At 60.1% G+C, this 17339-nt stretch overlaps 1 protein-coding gene and 1 long non-coding RNA gene across 11 annotated transcripts; one reads left to right on the top strand and one right to left on the bottom strand.

Moving 5' to 3' along the window:
- Positions 1-11007: 11007 nt before the first annotated feature.
- On the bottom strand, positions 11008-12452 carry ZNRF4 (zinc and ring finger 4). The gene has a single exon (XM_072787690.1). The coding sequence runs from the start codon at positions 12192-12194 to the stop codon at positions 11103-11105; it is 1092 nt and encodes a 363-aa protein (XP_072643791.1). The 5' UTR covers positions 12195-12452; the 3' UTR covers positions 11008-11102.
- Positions 12453-12543: 91 nt separating this feature from the next.
- LOC140611022 (uncharacterized) lies at positions 12544-17121 on the top strand. Of its 10 annotated transcripts, none has more exons than XR_012012413.1 (6): positions 12544-12800; positions 13861-14229; positions 14992-15215; positions 15309-15593; positions 15786-15878; positions 15979-17121. It is a non-coding gene; the product is annotated as an uncharacterized lncRNA (long non-coding RNA). The 10 variants fall into 10 exon arrangements; XR_012012412.1 differs by having other exon boundaries at positions 13778-14229; XR_012012407.1 differs by having other exon boundaries at positions 13637-14229.
- The last annotated feature ends 218 nt before the right edge of the window (positions 17122-17339 follow it).

The raw sequence follows: 17339 nt of genomic DNA, 5'->3' as shown, positions 1-17339 counted from the left end.
ATGCAAGGTAAGGCCGGGAGCCACCCACAGGGACCGGGCGGAGATTTTTGGTATCAGGTGGAGGCTCTCTGCCAGGAAGGTGGGAGGCCCCTGTAGATAGGGGTGCAATGTGTTACTCATCTCACTTGGGGGGCACACTTGGGCCCACAGTGAGGAGGGGGGGTGTGAATGAGTCAAAGATGCCTGGGTGGGACGCTTGAGTCAGTGCCCAGTGTGTGCCTCTCCCTGCCGCTCTCAGCCCGGGGTGACTCACTCATTCATTTGGCCTGGAGTGTGGAGGCTCAGGGGACGCGGGGGAGAAGGCCGCCCGATTACCCCGCTGCCACTCCCTGCTCCTGCTGAGTACCTGCCCCGGGCCCAGGCTCCCGCCTCCCTGCGGCCCAATGCCTCTGGAACGAAACCTCTTGACTCCAAGAGACACCTTCCCCTGCTCCACTTGTCACTGCCTCCGTGGCCCCCACCCTGCTCGGCTCCATCATCACTGGACTGACCTCCCCCAACCCTGGCACCCTGGCTCCCCACTTCAGAACCCCCCAACAGTCTGTCCTCCCCACAGTGGCCACCAGAGGGCGCCCGGGAGCACCTGGGGGCAGGTGCCACCCTCCTGTGCCCACAGCCCTCAGGGGCTCCCACCTCCCTAGAAGGAAAAGCCCAAGTCCTCCCCGCCGGCGGCCCCAAGACCCTGCATGACCTACGCGGGGCCCCTCTCTGCCCTCCCCTCCTCTCTCCCTCCCTTGGCTCACTCAGCGCAGCCGCAGGGCCTCTTGGCTGTTCTGGCCACATGCCAGGCTCTGTCCTGCCTCAGGGCCTTTGCACATGCTGGCCCTCAGCCTGGAGTGCTAGTCCTCCACATCTTCTCATAGCTTCTTCTTATTCGGCTGGAGCATCACCTCTTCAGTGAGCCCTTCTGGATCCTTCCACTAAGGTGCCATCCCGCTCTCTCCTTCCATCATCTCCCCTGCTTTTATTTTCCTCGCAGCACTACAGTCCTCTCAAACGAATGCTCACCTGTTTACCTTTGTTTTCCTCACCTACGGCCCAGGATGCTGAGCTGAGGCCTGCCTTGGTCCCCCCGGGTCCGCAGTCCTCAGCACAGGGTCCCGTACACAGTAAGTGGTCGATACTTGATTTTTGACCCACTGAATGAATCTTCACAGCACCTCCCCGGTTGCGGAGGCTTGTTGCAACCCCATTTCACCCAGGGGGGACCTGAGGCTCCGAGAGGGGCCGCCTGCAGGCTGCGGGTGCTCTAATGCTGTCGAGGGCTGGAGGGTGCGCCCCGAACCCTGGGGGGCCAGGGGTGGTGTCTCAGGCACAGATCAGCAAACAGAGCTTCTGTCTGACGGAGGATGGAGGTGGGGGGGTGTTGGGGGGGCAGGGTAGTCCACGCTGCGGGGGGCGGGGGGACCCTGTGTGTGCGTGCGGGGAGGGGCTGCTAACCCGGGGGCTCTAATTTAGTGGAGAGGATGCTGTCCCTCCCCTTCTGCTTCCTCCCTGCGATGGGCCTTAGGGTGGCCGGGCGAGGGGCGACCCCGAGTAAAGGGCAAGGCGCTCATCATAAAGACTCCCAGCCCAGCAGAGCCTGCGAACTCCTCCCCCGCGCTCCCCCCCTCCCCGCGGGCCCCCTCCGCCTAGGCCCCAGCAACTTCCAGCGGGTCCGCGGGAGCCCAGGCCGCCGCCCGCCCCCCGGGAGCCCGCAGCCAATGGCCGCGCCGCCTGATGAGGTAATGCGGCCCCTCCGCGCTCCCATTGGCTGGCCTGGAGGCCGGGCTCTCCTCGGCCCTGGAAGGCGGCGCCCGTGCGAGGCGCGGGAAGGGGTCCCTACTGCCCCCGGCGCCACCTAGACACCTGCCCCCTCCCGACCTTGGGACCCTCCCTGCCCTTGCCCTTCCCGAGGCTCAGGCTGCACCTAGGGACCCCTGCACGCCCCCTCCTGCCCACAGGGGCGCCCCCCGCCCCCCTCCCCGCGCCTGAGCGGGAAGGTCGGAAGGATGGATGGATGATCCCCACCCCACCCAACCCCCAGCAATCAAGAGACCCCAGAGTTTTGATCGACCTCTCTGCATAATTGCTCCTAATTGCACGTTCACTGAGTATCCACTGGATGCCAGCCCAGGGCCCCCTGAGGATAGGGAGGTGACGAAATCGCACCCGGGCCCCTGTCCTCAGGGGCTCCCCAGAATAACGGGGACGGGGGACACACCAGCAGTCACCTCTCCGTCCCCTCGCCAGCCAGCACGGCTGCGGACCGAGGGGGCGGGGCAGGCAGCGGCCGCAGGGGTGTCCTGGCAGCTAGGCCGCACCATCTGCGGCTGCCAAGGGGCTGGCAGGGACCGCGGAGGGGGAGGCAGGGGGAGGTAGGAGGGGAGGCGTGGGGGGGGGGGAGGAAGGGGGGCCTTCCCCTAAATTATCACATCCACTTGTTTATTTACGGGGAGCTCCCCCCACCTTGGGGGCTCTGCCTTTTTGTTCCCTGCCTTATTCACTCAACAAACATTTGACAGCCCCCCAACACACTCACCCTACTGGTTCTTTTATATATTTACTTCTTCCTCTTTTGTCCTCCTTCCTCCCAAACCGATCTAATGGGCACTTTTTTTTTTTTTAATTGTAGGCGTTCCTGAGACTAGATAGGGTCTCATCTGCTTTTTTTTTCTGGCTTATTGAGGTGCCGCGTCCACGCCACCGATGCACACGTGAGGCGTACAGCTGCGTGCCAGCTCTACCCCCGTGCAGATTCTGGCGGCCAGCGCCCAGCGGCGAGGGGGGAAGTGGAGATGCATCTTGCAAGTGCACCGTGGAATCCTGCCTTTATTTGGAAGTCTGATATTTTGTTCATCCTGGATTTTTTTTTGGCATTAATTTTGATTTTTTTAAAATAATGGCTGTCAAATATGACTTATCCTGATTGCTGAAATATTTGGCGCTTCCTTGAATTTTGTCCCTGAGAACCAGGCCTCCCCCAGCTCACCTTGACCCCTGCATAGAACATTCCACCACCCAGAAGGCTTGGGGTGCGGGTAGGGGCTCCCAGGGAATAGTCTCCACCCCCACCCCACCCCTGCCCTGCCAGGTACCTCCCCCAGGTAACTCAGCTCCATCATCACAGATTACTCCACCTACTTTAAAAATTGATGTAAGTAGAATCACACAGGACTCGGTCTTTGGAACCTGGCTTCGTTCGCCCCACCCGATGCTCTCGGGGTGCCTCCAAGTTGTGACACGTCCGGGTAGCTCATTTTTTGTCGTTGCTGTCATTGCTTCTCTAACCACCAGCTCCTGGGCAGTTGAGTTGTTTCCTGTGTTTGGCTGCTCCGAATAAAGCTGCTATGAACATTGCCACACACGTCTCCGTGTGGACATATGCTTTCATTTCTCTTGGGCAAACACTCAGGAGGAGGATGCCTGGGTCAAATGGTAGGTGTGTGTTTAACTTTTTAAGAAACTGCCAAGCGGTCTTTGCGAGTGGCTGTACCATCTTTGCCTTCCCACCAGCAGCGGGGGAGAGCGCCTGTGAGCCCGGCTTCGGGGCCTTTGGATTTCCGAGGTGTCATCTATATAGCTTTCCCTGTCCCATTTATGGAGGCTTTTCCCATCGTATTGGTCCTGTGTTTGACCAGAAAGGGGAACGGGCTGCCCAGGCCCTGCTTGGGGGTGCGACACAGTATATATGTTGAGTACCTGTTGTCAGTGTCTTAAAATCTAGGATATTCTGAATTCCAAAATATCTGGTTCTCAGGGTTTCAGATAAGCTCTGCTCTTATTAACTCTTAATTATTTTTATTTTTATTTTTTTAAGATTTTATTTATTTATTCGTGAGAGACACACAGAGAGAGAGAGAGAGAAAGAGAGAGGCAGAGACACAGGCAGAGGGAGAAGCAGGCTCCATGTGCGGGACTTGATACTGGGACTCCAGGATCATGCCCTGGGCTGAAGGACAGGCACTAAACCGCTGAGCCACCCAGGGATCCCCTTAACTCTTTTTTTAAAAAAGGTTTTATTTATTCATGGGAGGCACACAGAGAGAGAGACAGAGACACAGGCAGAGGGAGAAGCAGGCTCCCTGTAAGGAGTCTGATGCAGGACTCGATCCCAGGATTCCGGGATCTCGACCTGAGCCAAAAGGTAGATGCTCAACCACTGAGCTACCAGGCACCCTATTATTATTAACTTTTTTAAAAAAGATTTTATTTATTTATTCATGAGAGACAGAGAGAGAAAGACATAGGCAGAGGGAGAAGCAGGCTCCCCGCAGGGAGCCTGATGTGGGACTCGGGACTCGATCCCAGGACCCTGGGGTCACGCCCTGGGCTGAAGGCAGCGCTAAACCGCTGAGCCACCCGGGCTGCCCATTACCTCCTAAATAATATATGTTGAGCCTACAGCATGCCACCAACTCTCCTCTGGGCGGGGACACTACAGTGAGCGAAGCAGTCCCAGCCCCCCGCCCCTCACCCCGGGTTCACAGTCCAGTAGGGGAATAAGGCAGACGTGGAGCCGGGTAGACCCAACAGGGAGTGACTAGGTCTACAATGGAGAGAACACAGGCCTGGCAGGGGGTCCGGAGGCCTCAGGCTGAGGCCTCAGGGAGGCTTCCTGGAGGAGGCATTACCTGAGCATTGACCTGACATTTAAGGAAGGGGTAGTGAGGGAGGCAGCTTGAAATCTGTCCCGCGGGAACACAGTATCCTGGGAAAGGTAAAAACACCACCAGGCCAAGCTCCCCAGACCCTCCTCTGACCCCAGTGAGCTGGGGCTTGAGCCTCTGCAGCAGGTGGGTGACCGGCAGGTGCATCGCTGGTCTCCCATGGGGCCTCCTCGGGGCTCAGCTCTGCAGCTGTGAGGACCTCCTCATGTTCTAACAGGTGTAGGCCGTGTTCACCGACACCCTTGATGCCAGGGAGACCCCCCCTCCGGGGGGGGGCTGGGTGCTGGCACTGGGGGGCCCTTACTCCATCCAACCACACCCCCCTGCCTTGACGACCGGCCTATCTGAGGTTGAAGACTTTCTCTTTTTGAAAAAAGGCTTCCCCCTGTGGAGATCCGGCAACTTTGTGGATCAACTATCGGTTTCTTCTACTTCCTGAGCCAGAGATCTGCACCGCCCTTCTCTCCCCTTCTCTCCCCTTTTCTCCCCTTCTCTCCCCCTCCATGTATCAGCCACCCCTGTGGCCTCCGCCTGCAAAATCAATCCCACATCCACCCACTTCTCCCCCCTCCTCAATCTCTCCCTGGTCCAGCCTCTGGCGTGGCGAGCGCTGCCTCAGGACCTTTGCACTGGCTATTCCTGCTCCCTGAGTGTTCTTCCCACAGCTCTAATCACTTATTTGCTTAAAAAAAAAAAAAAAAAGTATGTCAAGGATGGAAGCTTCGAGAAAGCAGTGACAATGTTTATCTTGGTCACCGTTGGGTGCCCAGCTACCAGCACAGTGCCCGGCACACAGCAAGCAGGTGCTCAATAATCATTCCTCCCACCACGGAGGAGGGCATTTAATTCACGGAAACTCGGGCAACAGCCGGGTTGTATTCCCCAGATTCCTGGTCGGGAGCGTGTAGCCATGGACACAGATAGAGATATTAGGGGGGAGAAAGGCTCCAAATTTTGGTTGCCTCCCTCTGCCTTTAATTATTTTGTCGACAAGGCTCACAATTCAGCAAGTCAAGGTGGCATTTGAGAGGGACGGTTCCCTTTAGCGTAGCTGACAGCTAATTTGTGGGAAGTTTAATTACAGGCGGCGTTAATTAACTGACAGAATGCTGGGCGAGGAAGACAGCCATCTGTTCCTAAAAAACGTCCTCCCCTCCTGGGCCCCGGCTGGGAGGCGGGGAGGGGTGGGCAACGAAGAGGGCAGGGCGTGGAGGAGAGGCGGGGACAGAGGAGGAGGAAGGAAGCAGGACCAGGTGACACATCTGAGCCTTGTCGCTCCTCTTCCAGAGGCAGTCGGGGGTGAGAACTTGGCGCTCGGCCTCCTCCTCCTCAAGCCTCTACCATTTTTTTTGTTGTTGTTTTTGCGGTTGCCTCCAGCAGCCGCTGGGTGTGGCCATAAGTTCCTTGGATCCTGCTCCTTATTGGTCATATCACAAGGAGCTTTGGGTGTGGAGTAGAGGAGGTGAAGAGAGCACAGTCCTGGGCATCCACCAAAGGGGGTCAGGAGGGGTAGTTGGGACAGAGCCAGGGGTGCCGCATGGCCCCAGAAACCTGCCCTGGGAGAACCGGATCACTCTGCCCCTCGTTCCAGCACTCACGCTCGTCATTCCAACCGTTCTCCTTGAGGATGGCATGGAAGTGGTGCAAACCGCCTCCGGAGGGGAACTTCTGTGGTTCAAAGTCCAGCTTTGTCCCTTCTGAGCCGCTTAAACCTCTCTGGGCCTCAATTTCCTTATCTGAAAAATGGGGTTGATTATAAGAGGACCTACTTCCGTTGGTCTCTCTCGAATGGTCGAGGCCACGCACTCTGGGGCCCCTGGAGAGAGCCTTGCTGTAACCGGAAGGGTCCTCACTCGCTAGAACTAAAAACGCGTGTGCTGTTCCCTCCCCCTGGAACACCCTTCGGACCCCTGCCCGCCCGCTTCCGTTCTGTCCTTCGCCCAGAAAGACCCAGATGGACGAGTAGGTGGCCAATGCGTACTGCTGTCCGGACAGTCGGAGCTGTGACCGTCCTCACCACCCCGCCCCAGGGGGCCTGGAGGCCAGCTGACTGCAGAATTCAAAGTGAGAGCCACGTATTTTTTTTTAAGATTTTTTATTTATTTATTCATGAGAGACACAGAGAGAGGCAGAGACACAGGCAGAGGGAGAAGCAGGCTCCCTGCAGGGAGCCCGAGGTGGGACTCGATCCCAGGACCCCAGGATCACACTGGGCCAAAGGCAGGCGCTAAACTGCTGAGCCACCCAGGCGTCCCTTTTTTTTTTTTTTTTTTTTATAAAAGTGAGAGCCACTTAAACAGCGTGCAGTGTGGCCCTGGGCAAACCATGTCCTCTCACAGACTGTTTCTTCGTCTGGAACATGCGGGGTATCGCCCGGGAGCCCGGCTCAAGAGGCAAGGAGTCCGTGCGGAAAGAACGTGCCGTGCTGGTGGCCTCTCCCATCCCATACTCCACCCCTGCGCCGAGGCTGCTCCCCATCCCCCAGCCCCGAGCCTTAGTTTCCCCGTTTGGCCACCCTGCCCCGTAGAGAGGACACCGGTGGATGGGCGGGAGGAGGCCTCTGCTGGGGCTCGCTCGAAGCAGCCGCTGGGGAGGCTGGGCTGAGGCCGAGGCCCCTTCTCGGACGGGGCAGGTCCTGACTGGGCACAAGGGCTCTATGCACACTTATTAAGCACCCACTGGATGCCGGACCCAGCCTTTGCCCCTGCCCTTCTAGCTGCCGGGATCACTTTTCCTTTTCACGGTGCTGATTCCCACTGTCTCTGCTCCCGGTCTAGAAGACGCCACCTCCAGGAAGCCTCTCACATTCTCTGGGTTGGGGCAAGCACCTCCCTTTGGGTTAAATGGTGCCGGAGCTCCCCCCTTGATCTCCGTCAAGGCCAGGGGCTGGAGGCAGGTCACTTAGTCCATCAACAAACACCAACGGAGCACTTCGTGTCAGGCACTGTGCGGTGGGAACCCTCCGGGGCCCGTTGCTCTTGCTGCCCCCACTTTCCAGATGGAGAAACTGAGGCTTGGGACGGGTTATTGGTGGAAGCCACGTGGCCTGAGTCCTGGAGCACCGCAGGGCCTCAGTGAGAGCTGGTTTCTGTCCCCAGTGACGGGGAGCTCACTCCTTCACCTGGCAGCCTGGTTGCGAGGAAAGTCATCTGTCTTGTGACCTGGGGGGTGCCTGCTTCCCTGTGGTGCCTGTGATCTTGAAGGAGGCCCAAGCTCAAGATGAGGGGATTCGTTCATTCTTTCATTCGTTCATTCACTCCGTCAACCAACACGGGAGCCAGGTTCCACAGCATGTGCAGGTGGCCAGTGGTGCTGGCCAGCCTTCCTACCTGCTCCCCGCTCCTCACCACCAGTGGAACCTCTGGTCTTCAGCGGGACTGTGGGCCACTCACAAAAAAGACTACATTTCCCAATGTCATTTTAGGCAAGTGCAGCCACATGACTCAGTTCTGGCCAATGGGGTGTGAGCCGAGGTGGTATATGGGATTCCTAGGCACGCATCCTTAAAAGGAAGTGGGGAGGGGCATCTGGGTGGCTCAGCAGTTGAGCATGGGCCTTCAGCTCAGGCCGTGATCCTGGAGTCCTGGGATCGAGTCCTGCACCGGCCTCCCCGAAGAGCCTGCCTGTGTCTCAGCCTCTCTCTGTGTCTCTCTCATGAATAAATAAAATCTAAAAAAAAAAAAAAAAAAGGGAAGTGGGAAGCCCTTCCTCACCCTTTCCTCCTCATTGGTTGGAATTGCAGATGCAATAGCTGGAGCTCAAGCATCTGGCTTGTCCCAGGAGGAGGTGGCCACTTGCTAAGGATATGGAGCAATAATATAGAAGGAGCCCAGGCCCTGGACACCGTAGAGCCTCCATGCCATCCCTGCACCGACCGACTGCTCAGATTTATAGCCCCGTGTGCTTACTCTTCTCTGGTTGGGTCTTGGATCCCATCACCAACCCCAGTCCTGACTGCTACGTCTGTCCCTCCTAGTCTCCATATCCCCATGCTCACCCCCCCCTCGTGCCTGCTAGATGGAGATGCTTGTCCTCGCTTGGCAGAGCCAATGGGCATCCCCCGTGGCCAAGCAGGGAGCCCTGGACAATGTAGGCATTTCTTTGTGACATTACAGAGAGTTGGGAGCAGGTCCCTCAGGAGGTGGGTGTGAGTCCTCATCACAGAGCCGCAGCCCCTCAGGGATCCCATGCAAAGACCTCAGCCTGCCTCTACGCACACGCATGCACACATGTGCACACACACACGTGCACCCCAGAGCCATGACCAAGGGCCTATCCGTTGCCATCATCAATCCAAGAAGGGAGACTCTTTTCCTTAAACCACCTCGAAGTTTTCCAGCCTGGTCAGGAAGTGTGGGCAGCAAAGCACAGGTGAAGAACACTTTCATATGTTTAACACGGGAAACCTCCCACCACGCACACGTATTCCCCTGTGGGCTTCCCGACACCAGACTGCATGGCCCGAATCCTACCATGGCTCTCATGCTGCGTGACCCCAACCCACTACTTGGCCTCTCTGGGCCAGGACCACCTCATCTGGAAAGCAGCGACCTAGAAGTGCTGCTGCGAAGGATTTTCTCTGAGCTACTGAGAGCCTTCCCGCGGTTTTACTCAGCCCTCAGAATAAAAATCAAATTCCTTGCCCAAATTTACAAGGTCTTGTACAACCTGCCTCCGTCCCCTTCCTGCCCTCACCTCCTCCCTGCTGCTCCAGCCGCAAGGGCCTCCTGGCTGCGGCTCCTCCAACATGCCAGGCCTGGTGCTGCCCCAGGGCCTTTGCATGGGCTATTCCCTCGGCCTGGACTACTCTTCCTTCACATGCCCCTCCTTCTCGCCATTCCAGGGTCAGCAGCGTCAGATCCAGTGTCCCCTCCCTGACCTTCCTCCTCACGAGGCCGAAGCAACTGCCCCTCCCTCATCTCCCGGAGGACCCCTTGATAGGCCTGACCCTCCTGAAGGGGGCACCTCATCTGCTCGCCAGAACATTAAGCCGAATCTGAGCTGGCCTCCGAATCCAGCTGCAAACTTGCAGGAGACCCAGGGGACCGAGGAGCAGGCTATGTGGCCCCAAGAGGACAAGCTGGGCAAAGCCAGGTGGGAGATGTCGCCACGGGGCTTACGACCCAGTGGCTTCAATGAATAAATTGCAAGGCAGGAGTAAGAGAGCCGGAGACAGGGAAGCTGTCGATGGAGACCTAGGAGACCGCCGCCGACTCCAGACTTTATCTAGACCGTGGCCCAGACCACACCAGGGAACCCGCCTCACAAGCGTGCACGGTGCCGCACGCCCGCTGGCTGGGTAGCTGATGCCACGAGGGAATCGTTATTTTGAACGTGATACTGAAGTCTGTGAGGGCTTGAGGGTCTGATCTGAGGGGCACCCTGGGTGGCCCAGTCAGTTAAGCATCTGACTCTTGGTCTCCGCTGAGGTCATGATCTCAGGGTCAGGAGATAAAGCCCCGTGTTAGAAAAAAAGAGAGAGAGAGAGAGAGTCTTATCTCAGAGCAGGGGCCGTCCTCCTTGGCACTGGTGACCTTGGGGCCTGCTCATCATAGGGGCGCTGGCTGGGTGGGCTGAGCGGCCCCCCACCCCCTTGATGCCAGCCCCCCCACCCCAGGCATGACCACCAAAGGTGTCCCCAGACACCGGCCCGGAGTCCCCTGGGGACAAAATCCCCAACCCAGGTGAGAACTGCTGCTTTAGAAACACCAGATGTTTACCCCTAAAAACCATCTGGCATTTTCATGGGAACGACGAGTGAGGGAGGCGGGGAGAGTGGCCCTGGATAGGCACTTGTCAAATCCGAGTAACGGGTGCATGTGCGGGAGGATCGTTATTCTCTCCCGTCTCCTTGGCCTTTGGGGAAGTTCAAATCCAAGCCGGGGGTGAGTTCACCCGAACGTCCGCACCCACGTTGCTTTCTCGGAGGGGGACGAGCAAGCGTGCTGGGCCCAGGTGGGAGGTGAGCATTCTGGGAAGCCGGGTGAGGGGGTACGTGGGAGCTCCCTGTGCCACCTCTGCCACTTTTCTGGGAATATAAAATCAGTCCAAAGTAAACATTTTATTAAAAACAAAACAAACCAAAACAAAAAAAAAACCACGTTGAAACGCAGAATGAAAAAGCGAATCAGAGATCCGAAGCCCGCGTGCCCAGGGTGGAACGAAGGCGCGGGGCGTGTCCCGGTGCCACCGCCGGTGTGACCACACAGCGGCTCTGGAGACACCCGCCCCCGCCCCACCCCATCTCCTCACTCACCCGGGGAAGCTGGAAGCCACTCTTAGGGCCCAGCTGGGATTTGCGACATGGGAGGCACGAGGGGCCAGGAGCCTGGCAGCCCCACAGCAGCCAGGGCAAGAATCCGCTTTCAAACCCACTTTATTCTCTCTAGACTAGAAACACTCCGTATTTCCACTCTCCCCACCCCGATCTTGGCCGGCCAGGGGCCCGCGGCCTCACCGGGGTTCCGGGGGCCTCTCCGAGGACCTCTCCGAGGACGCCACGGCCTCCGCCACCCCCACGGAGGTGGAGCTGCAGCAGCCCTGGGAGCCTCCAGCCCGGGCCAGCAGCTCCAGCCTTCGCGAGCGCAGCCGGGCCTGGATGGCCCAGATCGGGGGCCGGTGGCCGGGCAGCGAGGGGTCCTCGTCACCGAAGCTATCGACGGTGGAGTCGGAGCCGTCTTCCGTGCCGGCCACGGACTGCTTGCACACGGGGCAGGAGCGCCGCGCAGCCTGGGAGAACCAGGGGTCGATGCACTTGCAGTGGTAGGTGTGGGAGCAGGGCAGGATCTTGAGCTGGTCGCCCTCCTCGTACTCGTCCAGGCAGATGGCGCACAGGTCGTTCCGCCGAGTGAAGGTCCGGACCTGGGCTCTCTGGCAGGGCTGGGGCTTCACCGCTGGCCCTCGGGTCCACCAGGCCCAGAGCCAGTTCCACAGCTGTCGGAGGACGAAGAGGACGGACGTGAGCAGGGCCAGGGCGCGGCCCAGCACCCAGGAGATGGCCAGCACGGGGTGGCAGTCCAGGTCGGGGCACGGCGGGTAGTCGGGCAGCAGGAGGACGTGGGCTGCCTTGTCGCAGCGCACGATGACCCGCAGGTCCTGCGAGGCGGCCTCGCCCACGAACACCGACGGGATGGCAATCTGGCGCCGCAGGTCCTCGTAGACGTGGGCCATGCGCACCAGCTCGTCGGAGCGGACGTTGTGCACGATGGCCGCCTCGAAGCCGGCCCGCTGGGCGTGCAGCACCTTGAGATCGAACGTGCAGTCGTACCGGCGGATCAGCACGATGGCGCCCAGCGAGCCGTTGCCCGGCCGCGGGCCCTCGATGGGATGGCAGGCGTTGGCCGGCTTGGCCTCCATCAGGTAGCCCCGCACGCCGTCGGGGGCCAGCGGCAGCCCGAACAGCGCCGGCAGGTCGGCGAAGTCCACGGTGCTCGCGTTGCCGTCCAGCACGGCCCGCACCAGCGCCTCCGACGGCACCAGCAGCGCCAGCAGGATCAGCGAGGCCTCGGCGGCCCCCAGGGCCGGGGCTGCCCGCGGCCACCCCATGGCCGCCCCCCAGCCCGGCCCCTGCCCCTCCTCCGGCCGCCGCGGGCAGCTAGGTCCCGCTGGGCACGGCGGACGGGAGGCCTTCGGGCATCTCCAGGGCCTCCCAGGGGCCCGTGGCCGGGCGGGCGGCAGGTGAGCGCGCCGGGGCGGGGGGGCTCCGAGGCGGGTTCGCAGGGCGGCCGGGACCAGGGCGGCCTCAGGCGGAAGCTGCTCCTGGCGGCAGCCCGGCGCGCATCGTGTCTCCGAAGGCTGGTCTCAGGAGCAGCTGACCCGCCCAGGCGGCCTTGCGGGCGGATGACGCTGAGGCCAGGAAGCCCCAGGGTTCTAGATGCCCCCGGCCTCTGTGACATCGTCCTGTTACATCTTGTCCCCAGGAGCCCCCAGTTGCCTAGGACTGGGGCCAGGACAGCATTCCTGGGTCTCTGACCTCGGGGCCTGAGCAGCCTTTGAGAAAACTTGTGGAACGCTCAGAGCACCCCCGGGTCCTGGACCTCACGAGGCTCCGGGGTGCCACAAAGTGGCTGGTGGTCCCCAGGGTCGCGGATCCGGCGCCTATACCCATCCTCTAGAGTGTCATCTCCCCGAGACCACCAAAGATCCACCAAGGTTAGGTGCCAATGTCACCCCCCCCCCACCCTTTAGAGATACACAGAAGGACCCAGACTTGTTCAGGGTACCCCTTCCCCCATGAGGTCGGGTCTCAAAACCCGAACTGCAAAGCTCCTCCGTCTCTCCCGCTCTATTCACTCTGCTCCAGCCACGGGCACCTCCTCATGGTTCTTACAACACACCAGGCGCGGTCCTGCCCCCGGGCCTTAGCACAGGCTGTGCCCTCTGCCTGAAATGCCCTTTCCCAGGGCCGGCTCTTTCTCACAACTGAGGTCTGAGTTTGCACGTCCTCAGAGTCTAACTAGATTTGATCTGGGGGGAGAGAGGTGCCCAAGTCAGGGTGGAGCTGGCAGGACTGGGTGGTCCCTGTCTTCACCGCCTGGTAGGCCTCAAGTCCTGCACCAGCTTTATTCTCTGTGCCTTTGCTCCAGCCGGGTCCCCAGCTGTCCCCAACCCCACCCCCACCCCCGCGGGCCCTTCCTCAGCCACAGGACACCTCATCCCCCACACCTCCCACCTGGAGTCTGCCCCCTGCCAGGCCAGGCAGCCTGCTCCCGGCTTCATTGCTGGGTCTGCCATTCACAAGCTGTGTGACAGCAGGTAAATCACTCAATCTCTCTGGGCCCCCGACTCCAGATCCTAAAAAACAGGCATAACTATGAGGAACCCAGCTTAGGAGCCGGGCGGGGAGAGAAGTGAATGAGATGACCCGTGATCTGCGCCCAGCACTGGGGTCTGACCGTTTCTCTCTGCCGGACTGGCCCTGCCTCCACTTTGAAATCTTTCCAGTCAGGGAATTTTCTAGAGTCCCAGTCCTCCGGCCTCTCCCACAGCTCCCCATTGCCGCCCAGATGCAGGCCACACACCGGCCCACAAGCCCCCCACCCCCCATGATGGTCAAGACCCTGCCCATCGATCTCTTCCACCTGAGGCCCTTGGATGCTCCAAATGCATCTCGAGTCCTTGACCTCCAGAGCTTTGCAGACGCTGCTTCCAGCGCCAGGAGTGGCAGCGTCTCCTCCGTGGCACCTCGCCAGGCTGACTACTTACCCTTCAGGTCTCCTCGGTGGCCGGATGCCTCCCTGGGCAGCCCTCATCTGGCCACGGGGGAGAGGCAGGGACACGGGGAGGAGGCCGGCGGCAGCCTCGCCAGGAGCCCAGGCAGCAGGACATGGGCAGAGTCTCCCCCGGGGCCTCAGGAGGAACCGCCCCCTGCCAACACCTGGGTTGTGGACTTCTGGCCTCCAGAGCTGGGAGAGAAGAAAGTTCAGTGGTTTCATGACCCCCCCTCCAGCCCCGCACCCCGGGGTGGTGGTTCCTTGTTACAGCAGCCGCTGCAGGCAAGGAACATTCCCTGGGAGCCTTGCCCCAGGTCTGCGTCCAGGGGAGCCAGCGGGGCAAGGTGTCACCCCACCCAGAGTGGAGGGTGAGTGAGGATGGGCTGGGTGTGGGAGGGCGGAGAGGAGCATGCTGGGAATGGGAAGGGAGAGTGAGAAGGTCCTGAGGTTGGGGGGGAGGGGAGGGGGGAGGGAGGGAGAGGAAAGGAAGGGGGAGAGATAATGGGGGGAGGGGAAGGCGGGGAAGGAAGGGAGGGAGAGGGAGGGGGAGGGAGGGGAAAGGAAGAGGAGGGAGGGGGAGGGAGGGGAAGGGATGGGAAGGGGAGGGGAGGGAGGGGAGAGAGGAAAGGAAGGGAGAGGGAGAATGGGGGAGGGGAGGGAGGAGGAGGGAGGGGGAGGGAGGGAGAGAGAGAAAAAAGGGGGAGGGGAAGGGAAAGGGAGGGAGGGGGAGAGAGAGGAAGGGAAGGGGGGGATGGGGGATGGGGAGGGAGGACTTACCAGCTGAGCTTCTGGAAGGAGGGTCTGACTCAAGGGCTGGAGAGGCCCGGGCAAGGCCCAGAGGATGCGGGACAAGGGCAGGTGCTTCCCCGCCCCCAGTCTCCACATCTCTGCACCGCTTGGCCCTTTTGCGAGGGGAACCAAGTCCCTCATTGCTCCTGAAATAAAAAGCAATTAGTGCTTCTGACCAGAGACGGTTCCGGCTGGAGGGCAGACTGGAGAGGGACCAGGAGGCCAGGAAGCTGCGGAGGGGAGGACGGAGAGTCCGGGGAGCAGAGACAGGCTCAGAGGGGACACCGCAGCCCGAGTGAGCAAGCGAAGGGGACTGAAGGTGCTTGTCCCCCCACCCACAGGAGCATCATTCCCAGAAGTCACTGGTGCTGGCGGCTGTCGTCTTGTTCAAGCCACTGCTCATTTCCCTAAGGGACGGGCCTGGGCCCCGCTGGAATCCTACATCTGTGTCTTTGCATTTTTCAAGTCCCAGCCCTTTGTGTGAGAGACTTGGGGTTTTATGTTGTGATTCTCACCACGGCCTTAAGGGAAGACGATGGGAGCGTGGATATTTAGGGGATGTTTGGTAAGTAGAGGAATGACGGACGATTATGGGGGAAAAGGCAGAGAAAGGTTCTCCAAAGACGGCAGCTGATAACGAGGCGTCTTGGTTTCCTAGGGCTGCGCAGCAGAGCACCGCGAGCTGGGCGGCTGAGAACATCCGAAATTTATTTTTTTCCAAGTTCTGGAGACCAGAGGTCCACGATCAACCTGTCGGCAGCGTGTACCTCCCCCACCCCCCGACCCCCTCGAGGGCTCCTCTAGCTGCTGGAACCTGCTCTGCCCACGTGAGCCAGCCAGTGAGCACCCCTGGGAGCGGCCCCGGACCCACGACCGGTGGGACCCCGTGGACCAACACTCCATCTCTCGCGCTCCTCAGGCGATCAGATGAAATGGCTTTGGGGTGCGTGTCCCTCACCACCTCCTTGAGGACCCCAGTGGGACTGAGCTCCAGCTGCCCCCATGCTGACTGTGCTTCCTTGAAGTTGCCCTCCCTTTCCTGTGTCTGACACATACACACACACCCCACTCCCCTCCCAGGGATTTCTGAAATCACTGCCAACATCACTAATCTCATTTCAAATTCTTGTCTCAGGATCTGCTTCTGAGGGGAGCCGAAACTAGGAGGCCGCCTGAGAACAGAGCCGGTGCATAAGAAAACAGAACAAAGAGACCGAGAGACGCCCAGGTGCTAGAAACATCGTCTGCACATCTGGATCGAGCTGAGCCTGAAGGCCACCTGGGAGATGAAATAATACATCCCCCCCCCTTTTTTTTTTGGCTGAAAGGAGATTTCTGTCCCCACACAATTAACCTCCCAGGGAAGAGGTGAGGCTTCCAGAACCTCACCCGAGAAGGGACACCCGGCACAACTGTAAGCCTGATATTCTATTTCTGCTTCACCCACCTCTACCTGCCACCCAATGTTTGCAGGGGGAGCCTCCTTTCGCGGTGCTGGCGGGGGCACGCTGAAGGTGTCCGGCTCCTCAGGCTGTTAGAAAACACATGTCAGATGGGGTGACGGGATGTGTCCCGGAGCTCAGAGTCACATGTAGTCGCGTGTCCTTCCCTCCTTCCTCCCGCATCCCCGCATCCCCTGTTGCACTCAGTGTCCAACTTGCCCCCCTCTGCGAGGAATGCCCTGGGGGGCGGGGGGGCAAGGTGTGCAAGGGGTCAGGCAGGGAGAAGCCGTCCACCCGCAGCCAGACCCGGGCCCCTCTGTCTCTCGGTCTCTCCTCTCCGGGCATCTCTGTTCCCGTCTCCCCTTGTGTTTCTCTCACTTACTCTCTCCTGCCTGTCGTGTTTCCTTCGGTGGCTCCGTGTCTGTCCCTTCGGCCCCGCGATGATGTGGTTGGCCTCCGTCTCCCCCCGCCGCGCCCTTGGAGCCCGACAGTGGCCCTCGCTGACCCAGCAGGCTGCTCCTCCCCTCGGACCGCTCACCTTCGGGGGGACAGATGCACGGTCAGCAGAGGCCTTCTGAACACCGTCCCCCAGGGGCCACCCACTGCCCTTTGGGCTTGCCACTCTGCTTTTCCCCGTGGCCCCCAGGAGCCAGCGAGCCTGCAGAGAGGAGACGATCATCCCAAAGGCTGCAGCCGACGAGGGGGGCCGGACTGCCTTCCTGGCCCCAGAGCCCCGGGTCATCCTGCCCCGCAGGCCCGGCGTCGGCTGCAAACCAACAGCGGCCTCGCTGTTTGGCCAGACTCCCCCCTTTCTCTTCCTACCTCCCCCCATCCCCCCGCAGAAGGCATTTCTGAGCAGAGGGATCTGTCTGTCTGTCTGCCTGGGACAACGTGCGAGGCGCCCGACGACGCACCATGGTGACCAAGACAAAACCCCTGACCTTACGGAGCTTCTGTTCCAGCTGAGAAGAGGGAAGACAGCCAAACAACGAATTAGCTTAATGAATAAAGCAGCCATCAGACGAATCATTTCAGGGTGTGACGTGCAGCGAAGGAAATCAAGCGGGGGGGGGGGGGGGGGCAGCGTTTGCGGGGGTGGAGTGGGGGGGCGCTCAAGGAAAGTCTCCCTGAGGCACGCACGTTTGAATGGGAAGAGGGAAGAACTTTGCTTCTAGAACATTCCTGGGGCGCCACCAAATCACACTCCACCAAACTGACCTGGGGTTTGCCGATCGGCGTCATTTCAT

Source organism: Canis lupus, chromosome 19 (genome assembly GCF_048164855.1).
Source record: "Canis lupus baileyi chromosome 19, mCanLup2.hap1, whole genome shotgun sequence".
Lineage (NCBI taxonomy): Eukaryota > Metazoa > Chordata > Mammalia > Carnivora > Canidae > Canis > Canis lupus.
This window is presented reverse-complemented; position numbering and strand designations above follow the sequence as displayed.